This window comes from Artemia sp. Qi Xiang Cuo, chromosome 13 (genome assembly GCF_049724085.1).
Source record: "Artemia sp. Qi Xiang Cuo chromosome 13, ASM4972408v1, whole genome shotgun sequence".
Lineage (NCBI taxonomy): Eukaryota > Metazoa > Arthropoda > Branchiopoda > Anostraca > Artemiidae > Artemia > Artemia sp. Qi Xiang Cuo.
The window spans coordinates 1361999-1384702 of NC_142806.1; the positions used below are offsets into that span (position 1 = coordinate 1361999).

A 22704-nucleotide genomic window follows, 5' to 3' on the forward strand; every position below is an offset into this window, starting at 1 on the left:
GCAAATAACATACAGATTGCTATATGTCTCGGCAAATTCAATATGTACAATATACTCCCAGCATTATTTAAAAAAAAATCAGAAATTAAATATAAAAAAACAAGTTTTTCAACTGCAACAGCAGCAACATCAAAACTTTAAACGAACAGAAAATATTACATATATGATTGGGTTAACCCCCTAGTCAATACCTCACTCTTTAAGCCAGAGATTTTTTAGTACTTTCATAAGAGCTATCTATTCTAATTAACGGCCTTTGTAATTAAGCGGTCATTTTTAAAGAATTGGAAGAAAATTCGAACTTTCGTTTGAAGAGCAAGGTATTGACTAGGGGGCGAACCCCCTAATATACGTATTAAAAATATATGAATATAGAATTTCGTTACGTAAGTTAATTCGTAACTTACGTATATTTATTACTAATAAAAACGTTCGTAAATAAAATGAAACAAGTTTCGAGAAAGCCATTTAACCAAATAAAAGTAAATTAATATGAAATTTTTGTTTTAATTATTCATGTACTATGAGCCAAGATCAAAACATGCGTTTATTCAAAAATGTTCAGAAATTAAATAAAAAAAAACAAGTTTTCTTAACTGAAAGTAAGGAGCGACAATAAAACTTAAAACCAAAAGAAATTATTCCGTATATGAAAGGGGCTTTCCCCTCCTCAACGCCTCGCTCTTTACGCTAAAGTTTTTATTGTTTTAAGAAATAATGTTGTAAGACAGAGTCAAACTTTAGCGTAAAGAGCGAGGCGTTGAGGAGGGGACAGCCCCTTTCATATACGGAATAATTTCTGTTCGTTTTAAGTTTTAATGTCGCTCCTTACTTTCAGTTAAAAAAACTTGTTTTTTTTTATTTAATAAAACAACAGAGGTAATGTGAGGCTTAAAAGAACAGAATTCCTGAATGTCATTCAGCCATTTTTTTTTGTTTGAAAATAATTTTTAAGCTTTTGCCGAAATATCAGCTATAAATATTTTCAGTACTTGTGTATTATATAAAACACACTCGAGAAGTGAAGTTTGGTTAATGCTAATGAAATGAAACAAAATATGATGAAAATATAATAGTTTAGAAACAAATTTGGGCTACATACTTGCACATTAGGGGGGTGGGGGTAAAGTATAGCATATAGTAAATACGTAACCTAACCAAAATACCAACTAAATACTTAAATAAAATATAGTTACAATTTATTTTCCAACCAAGCCAAAGCTAATTGTCTGGTATAAAGAAGATGCTTGACCAGGTTTTTGTCTCATGTTCGCATCATTTGCGATCGAAATTCTCGAGTGTGTTTTATATAAAACACAAGTACCGCGTTTTCAGCTATGGATTCCAATCCCGTATTTTGGCTCTAAAACCTATTCTGTAAAAGGCTTGATTTACTACGCAGATCCAAGCCCTGCTTGGGCCTGAAAACGAAGCTAAGACCAATTTTGGCTCCCTGATTTTCACAATGAAATTCCATTTTTTCCCCGAAAATTCCTCGAATCTTGAAGGTTTGTCCCCGAAAATTCCCTAAATGCTTAAGACTTGTCCCCGAATTTTAAGATTCGAGCGTGAAGCACTGTTTTGCTTGTCCATTTGATTTACTAGTCTGATTCAAATCATGTTTGTTTTTCATTTTGTTTTTGTATTCATTGAAAAATAAATTAAACGCCAGGTGGTGTGTTGACAGGGTCGTATCCAGGATTTTTTTTTTGTTGGGGGGGGGGGGTGAGTTTATATATACAACTGTAAAAAACGCATCAAAAATTTCTTTATATTCATTATTTTATGTTTTCACGAGTCGGACTAACATTTCAGGAGAGGGGTTTGAACCCCCCCGCCTAACATATCCCCTCCCCTTGATAAGGCTTTGTTTGTTGACCGTCTATCAACTAGTTAATTAATAAAAACTCAAAATTTACCGAATTTCCGTTCAATTTAAGCGAAAATTATTAAAGGAATTTATTTTAGATCGTCTCAGGCTTAAAAATGGCCCTTTACTTTTCGCTGAAAGACTTATTTTTTTAAAATTGATACACCAAAGAAGTCTAACTATCACACTTAGTATAATATTGTTCTTTTTTTTATTTTAAATTCGATTGTAGTTTATGTTTGTGTTGAGCTTTTAAGTCATTCTTTACTTCATTTAAAATAAGTTTTTGAACTTTAGTTGAAAATAACAACGAACAAACTTTGATGGTAACAGTTGAATTTCGCAATAAAAATGAACTAGACAATAATCCCATATCTCATTGAATGAAAAAACCTTCGTTTTGTCCTCTGTAATTTTCTGATAGACAGTTCGGTTTGAATTTTCGTGAAGGCAATATACGATCAGGTTCATTTTATTTTTTTATTTATTATATTTCTCCTACTTTTTGTAAGGATTATTTTGTGGGTTTGCCGATTAATATTGATAAATAGCATTGATATCAGTGGGCCAAAGAAGAAACAAAAATCATAGGCAGCGCAATAGCGCTGTCTAAGTAAAGATATAGGATAAGTCAAAGCATCACCACAGATTGTGAAACATACTATTGTGACATTTATTGTGACATGTTCCCCACATTTAAATAGCGACCGTATCTTAAATTTGAAAGTATTCCAAAAATAAAGTTAGAATTATTAACTGATTCGTTTGGCAAAGAATATCCAGAAAATCTGAACAATTCTTGACATCATGGTGGCAGAAACCTTAAATCAATTAAAATTTGTCAGGGATACCAATTGGAAGGGAAAATTGATTCGTAGAGTTTGAAAGTTATTAATCTAATCTAATTGTTAATTAATATAAACAAATTTCATTGTCTTAGGCATATTCTCTGCTTTTTTAACATTCCAAATATTTGCATATAAGGGCTTTAAACCTCTACAATGGAGTTCTACTTTTTTGCAGTTAGGGAGGGAGGGAGGGTGATGCCTCCAAGGGTGTATTTTAATTCCAAAACATCTTAACTCTCATTGTGCCTTCAGATAAACCCAGAATTTGTTCTAAGGGAGAGACGATGGGAGGGTGGAAGTAGAGATTGACATGTAATGAAAATCAATATTTAATCCCTCTTGATTTCTGGAAATATTTCTGATCTACGCCGTTATCAGAGGCAAAGCTGTAGCGTTGCCTATAGTAAAGGCCATACGGCTCCAATGTTTCATTGTTTATTTATTTATTATTATTATTTTTTTCCCCAGAGGCACTTCATATGGAAGGGGTCGTCGTAGAAACTTCAAAGGGGGCTCATTCGATTGGAAATCGAGAGTTCTAGTGCCCTTTTTAATAGTCATAAATGATTGGAGGGCAACTATCCCCCCTCGCGCCCATCATTCCCCCAAACACATCCAATCAAAATTTTTAGATAGCTATTTTGTTCAGCGTAGTTGATTTCCAGATAGAAGATATGTTTTTGAGGAGGACACTCCCACACAACCCTCAGGGCAAGGGTTTTAAGTTATGCCCTGGGGGCATATAAGGTTTTTATAAAAGGCGTTGTCGTAGAAACTTCAAAACAGGCTCATTTGATTGGAAATTCAAAGGGCTAGTACCCTTTTTGATAGTCGAAAGTGATTGGAGGGCAACTAGCCCCCCCCCATGCCCATCATTTCCTCAAACACATCCATTCAAAATTTTGAGATAGCCATTGTTGGAACCCTTGGTCCCAGTTTTTTCAGTTAAATGTCCTTCCCAGTTTCTTTTCTTTTGGTCCCTTAATTATTCTTTTCCCCAAGTAATAATTATTATTTTTCCTTTAATTTTGGTGGCGCCATTTTCTGTCCTTTATAATTGCGTAGTTGGTTAATCAGACCACGAAGCATTAAGTGCGCAGTTGGGGACGATTGACCAGTATTTGGTAAGCCATTGGATTGGCTGGAAAAATTCACCCACCACTCCTTCACAGGCACACGGCCGGCTGAGCGAGCTCGGGCATAATTGGAAGTGTGTTTAGTTAGTTCCTTTTTTTGTAGCGTGACGCTGCGTGACTGATTACAGTAAGAGTTTTGTATTATATAATCTTTGACTTTTTAGCCTAGGTCGAGTCCAAGGAGATAGTTAGAAATATTACCCAAACTAAAAATGGAATTCTCATGACAATTGCTACACCGGCAGTATTGGCTTTTTATGCTGCCTCTAAATATATATAATTCTTTCAGTTTATTGTTACCCACCACTGAGAAAATTTGCCTGCTTTTTGAAAAAAGGGGAAACACCCCTCAAAAAGCAAGCGATCTTATTGAAAATTCTTTTATTAGATATATCATATCAAAGAACCCGGTAAATATCTACCAAATCATATTATTGAGTTAGGACTAAAGTGAATACACCATTCGATGCCTTTTTTTATTCTGATTACGAATATAATAAGTATTTATATCGGAAATGAATTTCAGCCCCCCCCTATATATGCCAATTCAGGGTTAGGTTAGGTTGGGTTAGGTTAGGGATATATAGGGGGGGGGGGCTTAAATTAATTTCCGATAGAAATGCTTATTATATTCGTAATCAGCATAAAAAAGGCATCGAATAGTGTATTCACTTTATTCCCTACTCAATAATATGATTTGGTAGATATTTACTAATTCTTTAGTAACAATATTAACAAGGACTTCGGTCAATATCTACCAAATCATATTATTGAGTTAGGAATAAAGTGAATACACCATTCAATGCCCTTTTTTATGCTGATTACAAATATAATAAGCATTTCTATCGGAAATGAATTTCAGCCCCCCCCCCTATATAGGCTATACCTAACCCAACCTACCCCGGAATTGGCCTATATAGGGGGGGGGCAAATGCTTAGAACCCGGGCAAATCAAAGCCAGTGTTGTCTATTAATCAAAAATAGGGAGTTCGAAAATGCATTTGTCAAAATCTAGGAAGAGTGACAACATGGGCACTGGCAAGGGGAGGGGGGAGCAGGGGGGCAATGGTCCTACCTAGAAATTCTAATTTGTGACTGAGTGACCGTTTCTAGTTTTCCACAAACATTTTTTGTAATACGATTTGGCTGGAGTAACAAAAAAAAAAAAAAAATCAAATTCTTCATAGTAATGAATTGTAAGTAAATAACGATCCTTGTCAATAACGAAAGTGTAAGAGCCTAATCATTGATAATATTCATTAAAGAACATCTTTTGATGGTGATCCTAAATATGTATTTGTTTATTAGTAATTAGTGCAGCTATTAGTACACAGGAAAGTTGGTTTAATTATAGAAAACACAAGGAAAACAACTTAACAAGGGTCAATTTCTGTAAAAATATGCCGTCCACTTTTGCTTGCATTGTAAGAGTACTCATGAGCTGATACTTCTGAAGCATAAAGGTGTCAAGATATATTGGTGTTTGGTATTCTAAAAATATTGAATCAGAAAAATTTATTTGATTTTCTAAATTTTAGTTTTAATGTTTTACTTTGAACAAACTAATTTGATCTTGCGTTACTTTTTATAAACAATTGAGTCAAAAGGCTTAAATATTTTGGTGTTTGATAACCAAGTTCAAAACTGTCGATATTGTTAAAAAATATCAGCCAATCCTTCGGCATAGCTCAGCAGAACTGAATGCTGAGACTATATCTTAGTTTCTGTAAGTAGGAGATTGTTTTGTGTATTTTTTTGTAATTAATTACTTTTTTTCATTTTTATATACGTTTACTTTAATTCATATATTCCCCCCCCCCGAAAATCCCCCCCCCCAAAAAAAAATACCCCCGCGGAAATTATCTCCCCCCCCCCGCGGAAATAACCCAGTACTAATGCATTATATCTTACACACGAAAGAAGTCAAGTTTGGTTAATGTTAATCAAATAAAATAAAATAGTATGCAAATATAACAGTTTAGAAACAAATTTGGGCTATATATTTGCACATTAAGGGGGTGAGGGGGGGGGGTAAAGCATAGCATATATTAAAGACGTAACCTAACCTAGGTACCTTTTCACCCCTAAGCCCAAATAAACAATAGTTTAAATATTGTAAACGCTATGAAAAACCACGCTTTGCAATCCATTTCCCTATTACAAATACCCGTTTGACTGGTTTACGCTCAGGTTTACGCTGTGTAAAATTCGAGAACGCACCGGTTTTTTCGATAGTTTCTTCGTTACTTTAGAAATAAATTTGGCCTATAGATTTGCACATTAAGGGTGGGGGGTAAAGTATAGCGGGTCTGCCAGCAAAATATGTTAGATACAATCATTCTGAGTATTAGATAGATAGATAGATAGATAAGTGTATTTTAAAGCCAAATATATGTCCATGAACACAGTAAAATAACATAAATGAAAGGCACATAAGCCTTGATCAGCAATCATCATAAAACACTTAAATAAAACACTACATTAACCTAATAATAGTACTTAATACTTGGAAAAACGGTCATTGAAAAAAAAAAAAACATTTAACACTTGGAAAAAACACTTAAATGAAACATAACATTTACTTAATGCTGCGATTTTTTTTTTTTTTTTTTTTTTTTTTTTTTAGTTAACAAAATTTCCAGATACTTAGCTATTGTTCTGCAATTTTTTAGCGGCAATATACCTATAAAGAATTTTTTCTGAATTCAAACTGTCCAAATACTTTCCCCCCCCCCCTTATGTGCAAATACATAGCCCAAATTATATATTTCCCATAGCCTATTTTCTGTCACTTGTCTTTGTCTTGTCTCGCGCTAAGCTGAAAAAAATATAAAGAAGAAACCGGTTTGTTCTCGAGTTTTACACAACGTAAACTTGAGTGAGTTGCCCATAATACAGCTTTCTTCCTTTTTTCTTTTCTAATCTAAATCTGAAGATGTTCTCTTTTCATATTAACAAATTATAATAAAATTACCCCTAGAAAGTGACCTATATATGAGAGATGAATATCCATTTTAAACAATTAGTTTTACGATTACCATTTTTCAATATAATAGTTTTCGGTAAAGCCTTTCCCAGGGACCAAAGAAACCAGCAGCGGGTTAGTTATAGCCATGAGGGAATCCAGTAGGCCAAATTGTATTCTAGCCCTCCGTCATTCAAACGTCAGCTCAAACACATGAAAGTCAACAAAAAACAGCCAAAAAATTAAAAAGATAAATAAAATTCAATAAAAGACCAAACATTATAAGAATTAAAATAAAATACCTGACAACCATAAAGTGAGTCCTTCGCCAATAACCTGGATTTGCACAAAATCCAAAAAAATCTGAACTGCTATCAGCGGATACTAACGAACAACCGATTAATAATAATGATAGGAATCTTTCAGTAAATGATCAGTGGAACCGAAAGTTGGCCGTGAACAGAAATAGCGTAAGTCCAACCATAAAAGAGATGAGAGAGAAGCGACGGACAAGAAAGGAGAAGAGGAAGAAGGAGAGGAGCCACAAAAAAGGTAATCTTCCCCAAACACATCCAATTAAAATTTTTCGATAGCCATTTTATTCAACGTAGTTGAAAGTTTTGGAAATAAAGTCTTTAAGGATGTCAACCCCTCCCCCATCCCCACAGCCCTCAGGGCAAGGGTTGTAAGTTATGCCCTGGCGGCATATAAGGTTTTTATTGAAAGCGTTTCGTAGAAACTTCAAAAGGGCTCATACAACTGAAAATTGATAGGGCTAGTGTCTTTCTTAATAGTTGAAAGTGATTGGAGAGTGACTAACGCCCTTTTCACGCCCACCATTTTCCCAAATACATCCAATCAAAATTTTGAGATATCCATTTTGTTCAACGTAGTTGAAAGTTCTGGAAATTAGGTCTTTTAGGATGATAACCCCCCCAGAGCCCCCAGTGCAAGGGTTGTAAGTTATGCCCTGGCGGCATATAAGGTTTATATAGAAAGTTGTTGTAGAAATTTCAAAAAGGGCTCATTTGATTGGAAATTGAAATTGCCCTTTTTAATTATCGAAAGTGAGTGGAGAGTAATTAGCCCCCCTCTCACGCCCACCATTTCCCCAAAAACATTCAATCAAAGTTTACAGATAGCCATTTTGTTCAACGTAGTTGCAAGTTCTGGAAATTATATATTTAAGGATGGCAAATCCCCCAGGGCAAAATTTGTAAGTTATGCCCTGGTGGCATATAAGGTTTTTATATATAGAGTTGTCGTAAAACTTCAAAAGGGGCTCATTCAATTGAAAATTGAGAGGGCTAGTGCCCTTTTTAATAGTCGAAAGTGATTGGAGGGTAACTAACCCCCCTCTCACGCCCACCATTCCTCCAAATACATCCAATCAAAATTTTCAGATAACCATTTTGTTCAACTTAGTAGAAAGTTCTGAAAATTAGGTCTTTGAGAGTGACACCCCCCAGCCCTCAGGGCAAGGGTTGTAAGTCATGCCCTTGGGGCATATAAGGTTTTTTATTAAAAGTGATGTCGTAGAAACTTCAAAAGGGCTCATTTGATTGGGAATTGAAAGGGCTATGTGCCATTTTTAATAGTTGAAAGTGATTGAAGAGTGACTAAAGCCCCTCACACGCCCACCATTTCCCCAAACACATCCAATCAAAATTTTGAGATAGCCATTTTGTTTGACGTAGTTGAAAGTTCTGGAAATTAGGTCTTAGACGATGACAACCACCCTAAGAGCCCCTAGGGTAAGGGTTGTAATTTATGCTCTGGGAGCATATAAGGTGTTTATAGAAAGTGTTGTCGTTTCAAAAAGGGCTAATTCGATTGGAAATCTAAAGGCCTAGTGCGCTTTTTAATAGTTGAAAGTGATTGGAATGCTTGACATTTTTATAGTAACGATCGATGTGGGTATAATGTATTATTTTTGTTGTTGTTGTGGTTTAGACTAGGGCACTTCGTATCGAGAGTTGTCGTGGGAACTTCGAAAAGGGCTCATTCGATTGAAAATAGAAAGGGCTGATGCCCTTTTTAATAGTCGAAAGTGATTGGAGGGCAACTAATCCCCCTCCCACCCCCACCCTCCCATTTGCCCATTATGTTTAAAAACTAAATGTTTCCTTTAGATTAAATCAAATGCACTGTGTTAATGCTAATTCCCAATAAGGCATCTGAGCAGTATCCCAAGAACGACTAAGGGTATTATGTTCAAACTTTCGGGGCTACTTCTGCTCTTAAAATTGAACCCTTAACTGGCAGGGTGGAAAAAAGTTACACTAACTGCTGGGTGGGGTCTGCTGGACCCCAGTTTAAAGAAAAAAAAAAAATATCGTTTTAAATTTATCGCCATTTCGCTTACAACGCACTCAGATATATAAGTTAGAGACACTAAAATGCAAAGATAATTCCACTATTCGCATTTGAGGCACAGGAACTTGGCATGTTCCATACAAACATTTTTCGCCTGCACAAAAGGTATACTTTGATTTTCTGTCCTTGCTTCGGGGGCAAATGACGCAACGACCTTTTTGAACCTTGGAACATGAAGTAGACACCTGGGGGACATTCTCAGTGAAAAATCTTGTAATGTTGTCAATCAAAAAACGTAGTTCTCATGGGATCGTTTAAAGTGTTGCTCTGATCCTAATTGTGTGTCGATGAGGCATCTTCCTAGCTTTATCAACATTGTTCTTCGGGTTAAGTCATTTTCTTGGGGTTTTGAGTAACTCAGAATGACGTTGGCATTGACTCCAGCTATATCCATGATCGCATGCCATACCGCCATGGACCATCTTCTCGTGCGTCGGCTAGTCATGTAGTTAGAACACTTTTGATCTAGAGAGTCTACTCCACTTTTTGTTACATTGTACGTCATGATTATCTCTGGTTTAGTACTTTCGTGATCAATATCTGCTGAAAAGTTCATCGATGAAGCAAGAATTACTGCTCTGTTTTTCTTTGGAATAAACGACACCAGGGTCAGATGGTCTTTAAACCCGAAGATGGAAGAGTTGGGTTCCCTTGTACGACTAGCGAGGAAAGGGGGTGGGATTTCTCTTTTGGGCTTTTTTTTCACTGTGCCTACGTAGGTAATTCCCAAAGAGCTGAGCATTTCTATAAGCTCTATGGAAATGAAACAGTTGTCGGCTGTGATGTTGCGGTTCGTGCCCTTCAAGTGATCGACAAGGGTCATTACAGTTCGCGTTGGAACTGAAGTATTCTTGATTTCAACCATAGGTGTTTCCTTTCCCGTGTAGACAAATGCATTAGACAGATAGAATGTCTTCAAATCTGCTATTTATGGAATTTTTATTCCATACTTGTTCAGTTTTGAGGGAATATACATCTTAAATTTGCATCATCCTCTGAATGAAACTAGTATTTCATTAATCGTCAAGTACTCGTCTGGTGAGTAATTTGCTTTGCAGTTTTTGATAAAGAGGTCAAAAACCTCTTTAATGGGAGCTAGAGGTCCACTTATCTCGTGTCTTGTGTGGCTGTTATCGAACCGAAAACAGTTTTCCAAATACTGGAATTGCTTCAGGCTCATCGTAGCGTGAAAATGTCCTATCCAGTTTCATCAGTTGCAAAAAGACCTTTGAAATCCTCGCTGCCCGACTTGAATACTCCAGAGAGGTACAGAAGGCCTAAAAAGGCTCGCATCTTTGTGACGTCGACTGGGTTCAAGTGCGTTTGCTTATCTACACTGCTAAAGTCATAACGAAGACGGTAGTTGTCAATCTTCGCATTGGTGTTAAGTACAAGCCTCTCAAGAATCTCGGTCGTGATGAAAAGGTCCCAAGCCTTTTCAGAAGCTGTAGGTCTCTGTTCTCGCGCATGACCTTGGAGACCTGGAAAGTGCATAACAAGATTACAGACTCTAGTGCGGCTTTGAGGTGGTTCAGACTTGTTCCACTTTGTTCGCCTGTCTTTGATAATGAAGAAGGACTTATTTATATTGTTCCTGTGCTGTTTTTTTCGAATTCGCTTAGCAAAAGAAATATCATCCTCATCGTCACCTGATTGTCTTTCGACTGCCTGTTCGTCATCTTTTTCGCTTGTACTCCCTTAAGAACTGACGTCAAAGCTCTTGTCGATGAAGTCTGGATCGTTCCCGTCATCTTCGCTGGTTGTTAGGTCCTCATCTTCTAGAACGTTGAGGATATCCTCCTCTGTAAGAAGTATTTGGCTTGTTCGTGGCATCCCTCTAGCACGACAGATGTTTCGATTTAGACAAGATTCTACCTATAAATTTTCTGTTTCAGCTCCTGAAAACGAAAAAATTGGAGTTATTTTACAGAAATAAACTAAAAAGGGCTAAGTAGAAACCTAAACCTTTCTCTCTCAGATGGAGATCACATATGTCACTAGAAACTTGGAAGGTTCTCAATGAATGAGCCCGTTCTCATAATTTTGCAATAACTGGTTTAAAAATCGGCACATGTTAAGAGCATATTTCAAGGATTCTTCCGACTCATTAAGACTCCCAAAGTATTAGGAAAATATCGAAGTGTTACAAATGAAAAATAATTGAGAACACAGTAGAGACTGTTAAACGAAAACAACTTTTTGTTGTGTTTTGAAATACAGCAACTTATTTCGCCAGCTAAAGGGCGCTGCATCAGCTAAAGTCACGCCAAGTTTACGTTATAATAAAAAAAAAGTGTAATTTAATAATGTTGGTATACTTTTCTGATGCATTTTCAAATGTCAATCACAATATTCCTCATATCTTGAAAGACAAACGACCTTGTCTTTTTAAAATATACCTATAAATTAAATTCTGAAAGGGTCTACAGTTGAAAGGGTCCTGGTACTATTTTAAATAACTTAAAACGAATGTCATTGTTCTCTAAAAAGCTTATAAAAATTAAACTTAATTTCTCAGCTAAGCCACAAAAAAAGTTAAACAAACTGCAGGGTGGGCTCTATCGGACCCCAGAGCCCCTGTATCTACGCACCTTTAAGTGATTTTAAGATGTTCTTTCATTAAGCTTTAGAGCTCAACTGGTCCGAAGAATACACGTGATTTCAGCCTCCTATCTATATCCGGTGGTACGACATCGATAAAACACTGTGCGCTGGGGTCTAATAGACCCCACCCTGCCAATTAAGGGTTAACCAAGTCAAAATGGCCCAAGTGTATATAATTGGCCCTTGTTGGAACCTTCAGTCCTGTTTTTTTTTCAGATAAATATCCTTTCTTGTTTCTTTTCTTTTTGGTTCTGTAATTATCCCCTTTCTCCTTTGTGGTAATTATTAATTTTTTTTTAATATTGGCTACGCCATTTTTCTTTCTTTCACTGCGTAGGCACTTTAAGCCATGAGGCATAACTGTACAGTTTTAGGGGTGACTCACCATAGGTACAAGTTATTTACAGATCATGTTTGCAGCGGTACATGCACTCTAGTAATGAGTGTACCAAAGTCCATTGTAATCAGCAGTCGAAAAACGTGTTTTTAAAAATGGCTGCCTAATGAAAAACAATCGCCATCTGATATTGAGTCAGAAATTGTAACTATTTTTTGAATTCATCTTAAAATTAAAAGTTTTATTCTAAAAGAAAATTATGGTGATTTCGAAAAAGAGCATGAAACCCCTTGAAAATGGTGTCAAATTGAAATAAAAAATGCATCATTGGAATCAGCATGGTCGAAAACCTTTTGTAGGATAATTACAGTCCTCCACCCTGAACACCAAGGAAAATCACTTTTTTGCATGGGTAGCACTGATCTGCCTCCCTTTTTTCTTTTTTTTTTTACAGAAGGGCTAGGGGGTGGCTAGAGCATCCTAGAGAGGTGTGTAATAGCTCATTCGAAAGGGAATTAAATTTGTAAGTGCCCTTTTTAAGTTACCAAAAAGATAGGAGAGCAAATAGCCCCCCCCTCCCTACAGGCCCCTCCCCCACAACTAGTTCTATAAAAATTTTGAGATAGCCATTTTGTTTAACATATTTCAAAGGTCCAATATCTATGGTTTCGATGATGATATGACCCTCCATAGTCCCTGGAGAAGGTCTTTATTTGGTATCGGTCGTATCGATATCAAGCGTATCGGTATCGTATTGATCGTATCGGGAATATCGGATCCGCTGTTGTTTTTTTCAGTCATTTTCTAGGCTCATTTTTTAAAATATGTCCCGGCAAGGTATCATGGTTGTAGCGGCAGCTGCAACCTAGTAAAGAGCAAACCACAGCCCATACTAACCAAAAGTTAAAAAACGCGTTTTGAAAAAAATTCCCTAGTGAAAAAAAAATCCCATCTGACACTGCCTCAGTAACGTTAACTATTATTTTGGCTCCTTCCCTCCAAATAGGAAAATTGACTTTTCTTATCTCCACCAAACCCACAAGGAACTTGTTTCTTTTCTGCTTCCCTTCCCTCCAAATAGGAAAATCGACTTATCTTATTTCCATCAAACCCACAAGGAATTTGTTTCTTTTCTGCTTCTTTTCCCTCCAAATAGCAAAATCGACTTAACTTATTTCCACCAAACCCACAAGGAATTTGTTTCTTTTCTGCTTCCTTTCCCTCCAAATAGGAAAATCGACTTTTCTTATTTCCACCAAACCCACAAGGAACTTGTTTCTTTTCTGCCTCTCTTCCCACCAAATTGAAAAGCTGACTCCTTATTGCTGTCAAACTATTAAGAAACTTTGGAACTTCTCAGCTACAATAAAGCACCAAACCCCGGTTTCTGGTTCTAGTCGTGAGTGTGAAACCCTTCAATAGGTAGAAATGCTCTAAGGTCAATTACTAGCAAAAGAAATCTATCATTCCGAAAATTTGTGATGATCTAGGCAATATTCTTGTCAAATTTGTCTGAAGGAACGCGAAGATTCCAAAATTACTAACGTTTTACTTCTCTTCTGAATTAAACCTCTTTTTTTTGCTCTGTTGCCAATGAAGTCGGACTTTGGTAACCAAAAACAGGACGCATGTATAATCATGCGTTTTCTGGTCGAGAAATCAGTAAAGAATTAAATAATCACTAAAGAGATGAATCACCACAGAGTTTATAAAGAGTTAAATCACTAACCGTGTCTCCGCAAACCCAATCTTAAGAGATTTGCTCTATTAAAAGATCTTTTGATCCAAAAATTTTCCAATCCTAATTTTTTCCTTTCTAGTAGTTATTTTTCGAAGACCACACTGCCTTTCTCTTACAAACAATTAAAAGTTCAAATTGGGATAATTCCTTTTATTAGACATTAAAACAGATACAAAAAGTTCTGGATATTTTGATCACACATACAGTGACCGTCATCAGCAGATAAACTAAAGTGTTACAATTAAAACAAAAGATATTGATACAGAAAAAAAATTACTTCCGGGTCTCAAATAGTCTTCCAGTTCATTTCCTGAGAGGGTTTAACAACAGGGTTCATTCCATGTCTTGAGTTGTAAACTTTTCTCTTCAATATTGCCTTAATTAATTCAACTTACATTAGCTCATAAGCTCAGTCTTGTCAACGGGGAGGATTGTCGTTTCCCGCTCCCCCCTTAGGTTTACAAAAATAGGTTCTTGTATTTTTATTTTAAAACATTTTATTTAATATACACCTGAGACAGAGGATGTTCATCGTCTTTATTGGTGGAATTCGAATGTGTTGTGAAATTGCATGCTTTGCTTTACTTGCCTTATTGTTTGCCCCTGTAGTAAATTATTCTTGTGGTTATGCTAGCCTCTGCAATAATTGTCAAAGAGATTTGCTTGATTTATCTATACTTTGTTAATTATAATACTGAGTATATTCAAATAAAAAGATCGATTTTCAAGTTTTGTCTACTGTAACTTTGATTGCCTTTTTTTATGTTTATAAATTGGTTTCTAACTTGTGTTGACATGATCAGCCTTTTTGTATTAATGGTTTGCTTTTGACCAAAAGCTGTTTTTGCTTGCTTGGAAGTATTTTGCTTAGAAAAAAAAAACAGTCAAAGATTGTGTGGCAAATTTTGCGTGGAAAGTCAAATTACGTGAAATGTTGACTAAGTATTATATGCGAGCAGGATTTCTTTGAAGGGGGCAAAACAGATGTTTATGAATAAATGTTCATTCTAGAAAAACAAAATTCACCTGTTTTATTTGAACAAACCTTTTACTATTTGTTTATACCCCAGATAGATAAAAAAACATAAAATAGTGGGTAAAACATGAAAAAAGAAGAAAAAAAACAGGAGAGGACATGAACCAAGACAGAAATCTTAAAAAAAAACACTAGTAAAACAAACGGAATAAACCGCGGTTATGTGACAAGCACTGATACGCTGTTTCCAACAGCATATTGTGTAGATCAGTTAGCTTCTGGACAATTTTTGGCAGATGATATTTTTCTATTGCATTTAGTATGGTTTCAGTATAAGTGACAAAAAATAATAATAAGTGTCGTAAACGCTATTTTTCTTAGACATGACTCCTTACCTATTTAGGTAATTTTTAAATTAGTATTCATTGAGATGCTCCAGTTCTAAAATATCAAATCATTTTAAGTGCACTTAATCAATTTTGTTTCTTGTTCACTTAAGTATAGTTAATTACTTATATTTTAGCTTTCAAGCACTTAATGTTCATTGGAGCCAGATTAAGTACACATCTGATTTACCATGGTATTTGCGTGCGAAACGAAGTCTGAATAGCCACATGAGAACAAAGGCTTAAGGGGTTAATATGTAATAAAACCTGGATTCAAAAACCCAGACCAGTGTTTTTCTACCTTGGCTGCCTTGACCCTTGTGTTCAGCAGAATCTTTGGAAAGAGATCTATTATGAATAGTGAGGAAACCACACGAGTTATTAGGTGAAATATGAAAGAAATGCGATATTTATTTTGCATCCTGGCGAAAAAAATTTACGGCTGGGTTGGTGAGCATAGCTATGGAGATGTAATGCTTGGTTACAGAACACATTTTTCAGTTGACGTGCTTTTCTGATGAACCTCTGCTAAACAGGCCAGAGAGTAAAAGCTTTAGGTTTGAGATCTTCTTTTGAGTCAGGGGGTTTCAGGAAAAACGGTTTAAGGTCCATTAGCCAGGTTATGATAGTTAGAATGTGCCTTTAACCAGCAAATAATTTCGGGCTTTATTTTTTGTGTCCTTGGGGAGGGGGGGCATAGTCCTATATTAGTAGTCGCTACTTTGTCTTTGTGTGAAGTAAAAGTTTTGCAGTATACTGACAACTAATATTAATTTTAGTCCCGTCCAGACCAGTTGCCATTATTCGATTGAACCCTGCCAGCATTCGACCGGACCCTGCCAGCATTCGACCGGACCCTGCCAGAATTCGACCGGACCCTGCCAGCATTCGACCGGACCCTGCCAGCATTCGACCGGACCCTGCCAGCATTCGACCGGACCCTGCCAGCTCTAGAATTGAAGACCAAACAACGCAGGTAAGTTTAAGTCTAATCTAGCCTTTCTATTTTTTCTTGCAAATTGCTTGCTAAAAAAGCCAATTGCCCCTAATGGAAAAATTTTGTATCGGACCACATTTTCAATACCACCTATTGTTTGATGTACTGTCATTCATATGATCACTGAAAACTGTTCTAGACAATTTCTAAGGAAATAATGAAGCATACCCTATCACTCTTTGAATTTCCCGTATTTCAGAGCCATACTTGGCTCTTGGAATACATTTTAGTACTTACCAAAAGCTATAGTTCCTTGAAAGCCACCCATGTCTACGATTGACGTAGCACCCATGTCTCTCTAAGAAATCATTTAAAATTACTAACAAAACCAGGAACTTGCGCAGGAAGGGGCCCTTGTTATCCCCCCTCCCTCTCCGAAAAAAATCCTAAGAATGCTCCTGGACACAAGGTGTGTTATTAGAAAATTAATCAATCTTGGCTCATCTGTCTTTCTAGTTTTCTAAGTTTCTGGAAATAATATAAAGAGTTTGGTATTCAAATGCAAAATAAGAAATAAGAAAAATTCAAATAAGAAAATATTTGCACTTTGATCTCAAGTTTAATGAAGGCTGTTAAATACATTTTGGTCACCCAAAATCAAAGCGTAGTAAGGTTACTAATTCACGAAAATTTAGAGGGGAGGGGGGGATTTTTGTTTCCTTTAAAAAAAATGAAGATTCAAACGAGGTATTTTTCAAAATCCAAGGGGGTGAACTTTTTTTTTTACTTTCTCATTGATAATGCAAAAAAAAAACAAGGTATTCTTCAAAATCTCCACGGCCTTCCAAAATAGCACCCCTTAATCATACTATGAACAAAACAAAGTTTTAAGCAATTATAGTTTTTAAGTTCTTAATCTTGAACAGCTAAACTCTTCCTACCTTGTTGTTTACTCTCATTTGAAAAACTTTTTTATTTCTGTTCGTTTTAAATATCCAGTTAGACGTGTCTTAAATATTTGGGGTAAGGATACCATTTCCCTTAATCTGCAATTAATTTTGCATTTAAAAACATTTTATTAGTTAATTTACTAACATTAAGATTTGCTTTGTGGAAAAAGTGGCTAGATTTTGTGATCAAAAAGACTATTGCAAAAAAACTACGAGGAATTTGAAATTTTGGTTGTTAATTCAAATTTTAGGCAAAATTTTAAATGCAGTTCAGTATTTTAATTTTGAGTTATTTATTTGTTGTCTAATATTTATCCAAGAGCGTATCAAGAACCGCTATTATTAAATAAATGAAAATCTACGCTGTTGTGCACAACAGAGGTTTAATTTGCTATGGGGCAGGGGGGAGGGGCAACTGCCCTCCCCAGATCCCAGTTTGCCCGCCCCAGCTGAAATTTAGTTTCTTCCCAAATCTTGTCAAAACGATGATAAAACTGCATAATTCAAGCCTCAACAGAACCAGATCAGTTTTTTTTAGTACAAATTTACTTTTATAGTATTATAAAGTACCTGTACATTACTTTTATAGTACTTTTACGGTACCAAATGGCCAATTTTTTAGTTTTTACTTTCATTTTCACTTGATTTTGGAGAATTGGCTCAAACTTTGCACCCCTCCCCCCAGGATTTTGATGAAATTACGCCACTGGCGGACATGGTAACATCTTTTGGCCACCCAAATCATAATAGGAAGCTTTTAGCTATTGTTGTCCGATTTTACTAAGCCTTAGGACATAAGAAGTATTTATAAAATTACAAATTTATTTCAACCATATGAAAGGTAGTGTTGTAAATTTGAGTTTCAAACTCAATTTACACTGGCCACCTGGTAGCCATGTAATGATTGTGGCACTGGTCACCATGGCCATGATAATTCAAGGGCTTTTGTTACCCAGCATGAATAGTAGCGGGGACCAGAAAAACAAAAGAAATTCTGTCATAAATAGTGAAAGGTTGGATTCGGGATGGGAGTGGGGGGAGTGATATTGTATAACCGTCTGATATGCAATGATTTATCTCAGGGAAAAAGTGGAGACTGGAGAACCTTTATCAAAACCACCAAAAATAGGGATATAGTTGTAAAATAGAAAAGAAAATGTGACAGGGTGAGGAAAATATAAAAATGAAATAGAATAGACAATATACTTAAAAAAAATACAAAACTTGGGTTCTATCATAGGCAGCGCGCTAGCGCTGCCTAAGGAAAGAACGATGTGGGCACAATGTGTTTTTTGTCAACCCGGGCACTTCGTATCGAAGGAGTTGTCTTAGAAACTTCAAAAAGGGCTCATTCAATTGCTAATTGGAATAGCTATTGCCCTTATTAACATTTAAAACGAATTTTAAGGCACCAAGCCCCCCCCCACGCCCATTACTCCCCCAACACATGCCGAAAACATGTTTAGATAATACGTTTGTTAAGTATAATTATTTTCCAGATTGAAAATAGGTTTTTGAGTAGGTCAAACCCCAGTAACCTTCAGGACAAGGGTTGTAATTTCTTTCCTGAAGTCATATAAGGGTAAGATAAAAGGCGTTCTTGTAGAAACTTAAAAAATGGCTCATTCGATTGGAAATTCAAAGGGCTAGTGCCCGTTTTTTATAGTCGAAAGTGATTTGAGGGCAACTAGCCCCCCCCCGCGCGCCCATCGTTCCCCCAAACACATCCAATCAAAATTTTGAGATAGCCATTTTGTCCAGCGTAGTTGATTTCCAGCTAGAAAAGATGTTTTTGAGGAGGACACTACTCTACAATCCTCAGTGCTAGGGTTTTAAGTTATGCCCTGGGGGTATATAGGGTTTTTATAGAAGGCGTTGTCGTAGAAACTTCAAGAAAGGCTCATTCGATTGGAAATTCAAAGGGCTAGTACCCTTTTCGAATAGTCGAAAGTGATTGGAGGGCAACTAGCCCCCCCTCCCCCCACGCCCATCATTCCCCCAAACACATCCAATCAAAATTTTGAGATAGCCATTTTGTTCAGCGTACTTGATTTCCATATAGAAAATATATTTTCGAGGAGAACACTCCCCCACATCCCTCAGGGCAAGGGTTTTAAGTTATGCCCTGGGGGCATATAAGGTTTTTATAGAAGGCGTTGTCGTATAAACTTCAAAACAGGCTAATTGGATTGGAAATTCAAAGGGCTAGTACCCTTTTTAATAGTCGAAAGTGATTGGAGGGCAACTAGCCCCCCCCCACGCCCATCATTCCCACAAACACATCCAATCAAAATTTTTAGATAGTCATTTCGTTCAGCGTAGTTGATTTCCAGATAGAAAATATGTTTTTGAGGAGGACACTCCCCCAAAACCCTCAGGGCAAGGATTTTAAGTTATGCCCTGTGGGCATATGAGGTTTTTATAGAAGGCATTTTCGTAGAAACTTCAAAACAGGCTAATTCGATTTGAGATTCAAAGGGCTAGTACCCTTTTTAATAGTCGAAAGTGACTGGAGGGCAACTAGCCCCCCCACGCCCATCAGTCCCCGAAACACATCCAATAAAATTTTGATGTAGCCATTTTGTTCAGCGAAGTTGATTTCCAGATAGAAAATATGTTTTTGAGAAGGACACTCCCCCAAAACCCTCAGAGCAAGGGTTCTAAGTTATGCCCTGGAGGCATATAAGGTTTTTATAGAAGGCGTTGTCGTAGAAACTTAAAAAAAGGCTCATTTGATTGGAAATTCAAGGGGCTAGTGCCCTTTTTAATAGTCGAAAGTGATTGGAGGGCAACTCGCCCCCCCCCCCTCTGCGCCCATCGTTCCCCCAGACACATCCAATCAAAATTTTGAGATAGCCATTTTGTCCAGCGTAGATAATTTCCTGATAGAAAATATGTTTTTGAGGAGGACACTTCACTTCAACCCTCGGGGCAAGGGTTTTAAGTTATGCCCTGGGGGTTTATAAGGTTTTTACAGAAGACGTTGTCGTAGAAACTTCAAGAAAGGCTCATTCGATTGGAAATTCAAAGGGCTAGTACGCTTTTCTAATAGTCGAAAGTGATTGGAGGGCAACTAGCCCCCCCCCCCACGCTCATCATTCCCACAAACACATCTAATCAAAATTTTGAGATTGCCATTTTGTTCAGCGTACTGGATTTCAAGATAGAAAATATGTTTTCGAGAAGGACACTCCCTCACAAACCTCAGGGCAAGGGTTTTAAGTTATACCCTGGGGGCATATAAGGTTTTTAGAGAAGGCGTTGTCGTAGAAACTTCTAAACAGGCTCATTCGCTTGGAAATTCAAAGGGCTAGTACCCTTTTAAATAGTTGAAAGTGATTGGAGGGCAACTAGCCCCCCCCCCCGCCCCTCATTCCCCCAAACACATCCAATAGAAATTTTTAGATAGCCACTTCGTTCAGCGTAGTCGATTTTCAGATAGAAAATATGTTTCAGGATTACACTCCCCCACAACTCTCATGGCAAGGGTTTTAAGTTATACCCTGGGAGCATATAAGGTTTTTATAGAAGGTGTTGTCGTAGAAACTTTAAAACAGGCTCATTCGATTGTGAATTCGAAGGGCTAGTGCCTTTTCTAATATTCGAAAGTGATTGGAGGGCAACTAGCCCCCCCCCACGCCCATCAGTCCCCCCCGCACATTCCATCAAAATTTTGAGATAGCCATTTTGTCCAGCATAATTGATTTCCAGATAGAAAATATGTTTCTGAGGAGGACACTCCCCCACAACCCTCGGAGCAAGGGTTTTAAGTTATGCCCTGGGGGCATATAAGGTTTTTATAGAAGGTGTTGTCGTAGAAACTTCAAAAATGGCTCATTCGATTGGAAATTCAAAGGGCTAGTGCCCGTTTTTTATAGTCGAAAGTGATTTGAGGGCAACTAGCCCCCCCCCCGCGCCCATCATTCCCCCAAACATATCCAATCAAAATTTTGAGATAGCCATTTTGTCCAGCGTATTTGATTTCCATATAGAAAATATGTTTTTTGAGCAGGACACTTCCCTACAACCCTCGGTGCAAGGGTTTTAAGTTATGCCCTGGGGGAATATTAGGTTTTTATAGAGGGCGTTGTCGTAGAAACTTCAAGAAAGGCTCATTCGATTGGATATTCAAAGGGCTAGTACCCTTTTCGAATAGTCGAAAGTGATTGGAGGGCAACTAGCCCCCCACGCCCATCATTCCCCCAAACACATCCAATCAAAATTTTAAGATAGCTATTTTGTTCAGCATACTTGATTTCCATACAGAAAATATATTTTCGAGGAGAACACTCCCCCACAGTCCTCGGGGCAAGGGTATTAAGTTATAACCCGGGGGCATATGAGGTTTATATATAAGGTGTTGTCGTAGAAAAATCAAAAAAGGCTCTGTTGATTGTAAATTCAAAGGAATACTACATTTGTTAACTGTTAAAAAGTATTGGTGGGCACCAAGCCCCCCCCCCCCACGCCCATCATTCCCCCAAACACATCCAATAAAAATTTTTAGATAGTCATGTTGTTCAGCGTAGTTGATTTCCAGATAGAAAATATGTTTTTGAGGAGGACACTCCCACCACAACCCTTAGGGCAAGGATTATAAGTTATGCCCCGGGGGAATATGAGGTTTTTATAGAAGGCGTTGTCGTAGAAACTTCAAAAAAGGCTAATTGGATTGGAGATTCAAAGCGCTAGTACCCTTTTTAATAGTCGAAAGTGACTGGAGGGCAACTATCACCCCACGCCCATCATTCCCCCAAACATCCAATAAAAATTTTGATGTAGCCATTTTGTTCAGCGTAGTTGATTTCCAGATAGAAAATATGTTTTTGAGAAGGACACTTCCCCACAACCCTCAGAGCAAGGGTTTTAAGTTATGCCCTGAGGTCATATAAGGTTTTGATAGAAGGCGTTGTCGTAGAAACTTCAAAAAAGGCTCATTCGATTTTAAATTCAAAGGGCTAGAGCCCTTTTTAGTATTCGAAAGTGATTAGAGGACAACTAGCCCCCCCCCCCTCTGCGCCCATCGTTCCCCCACACACATCCAATCAAAATTTTGAGATAGCCATTTTGTTCAGCGTAGATAATTTCCAGATAGAAAATATGTTTTTGTGGAGGACACTTCACTACAACCCTCGGGGCAAGGGTTTTAAGTTATGCCCTGGGGGTATATAAGGTTCTTATAGAAGACGTTGTCGTAGAAACTTCAAGAAAGGCTCATTCGATTGGAAATTCAAAGGGCTAGTACACTTTTCTAATAGTCGAAAGTGATTGGAGGGTAACTCGCCCCCCCCCCCACGCTCATCATTCCCACAAACACATCCAATCAAAATTTTGAGATTGCCATTTTGTTCAGCGTACTTGATTTCCAGATAGAAAATATGTTTTCGAGGAGGACATTCCCCCACAACCCTCAGGGCAAGGGTTTTAAGTTATACCCTGAGGGCATATAAGGTTTTTAGAGAAGGTGTCGTCGTAGAAACTTCAAAACAGGATCATTCGATTAGAAATTCAAAGGACTAGTACTCTTTTTAATAGTCGAAAGTGATTAGAGGGCAACTAGCCCCCCCCCACGCCCATC

General features: G+C 37.2%; 1 protein-coding gene across 1 annotated transcript in view; it reads left to right on the plus strand.

The window, feature by feature from the left end:
• LOC148944829 (uncharacterized) overlaps nt 1–22704 on the plus strand; it is a 476758-nt gene that overhangs the window by 431599 nt on the left and 22455 nt on the right. The window contains exons 2-3 of the mRNA XM_089099411.1: nt 7246–7371; nt 16019–16215. Of these exons, the coding sequence (XP_088955537.1) occupies nt 7311–7371; nt 16019–16215 (258 nt within the window). The 5' untranslated portion in view covers nt 7246–7310. The remainder of the gene's footprint in view (nt 1–7245; nt 7372–16018; nt 16216–22704) is intronic.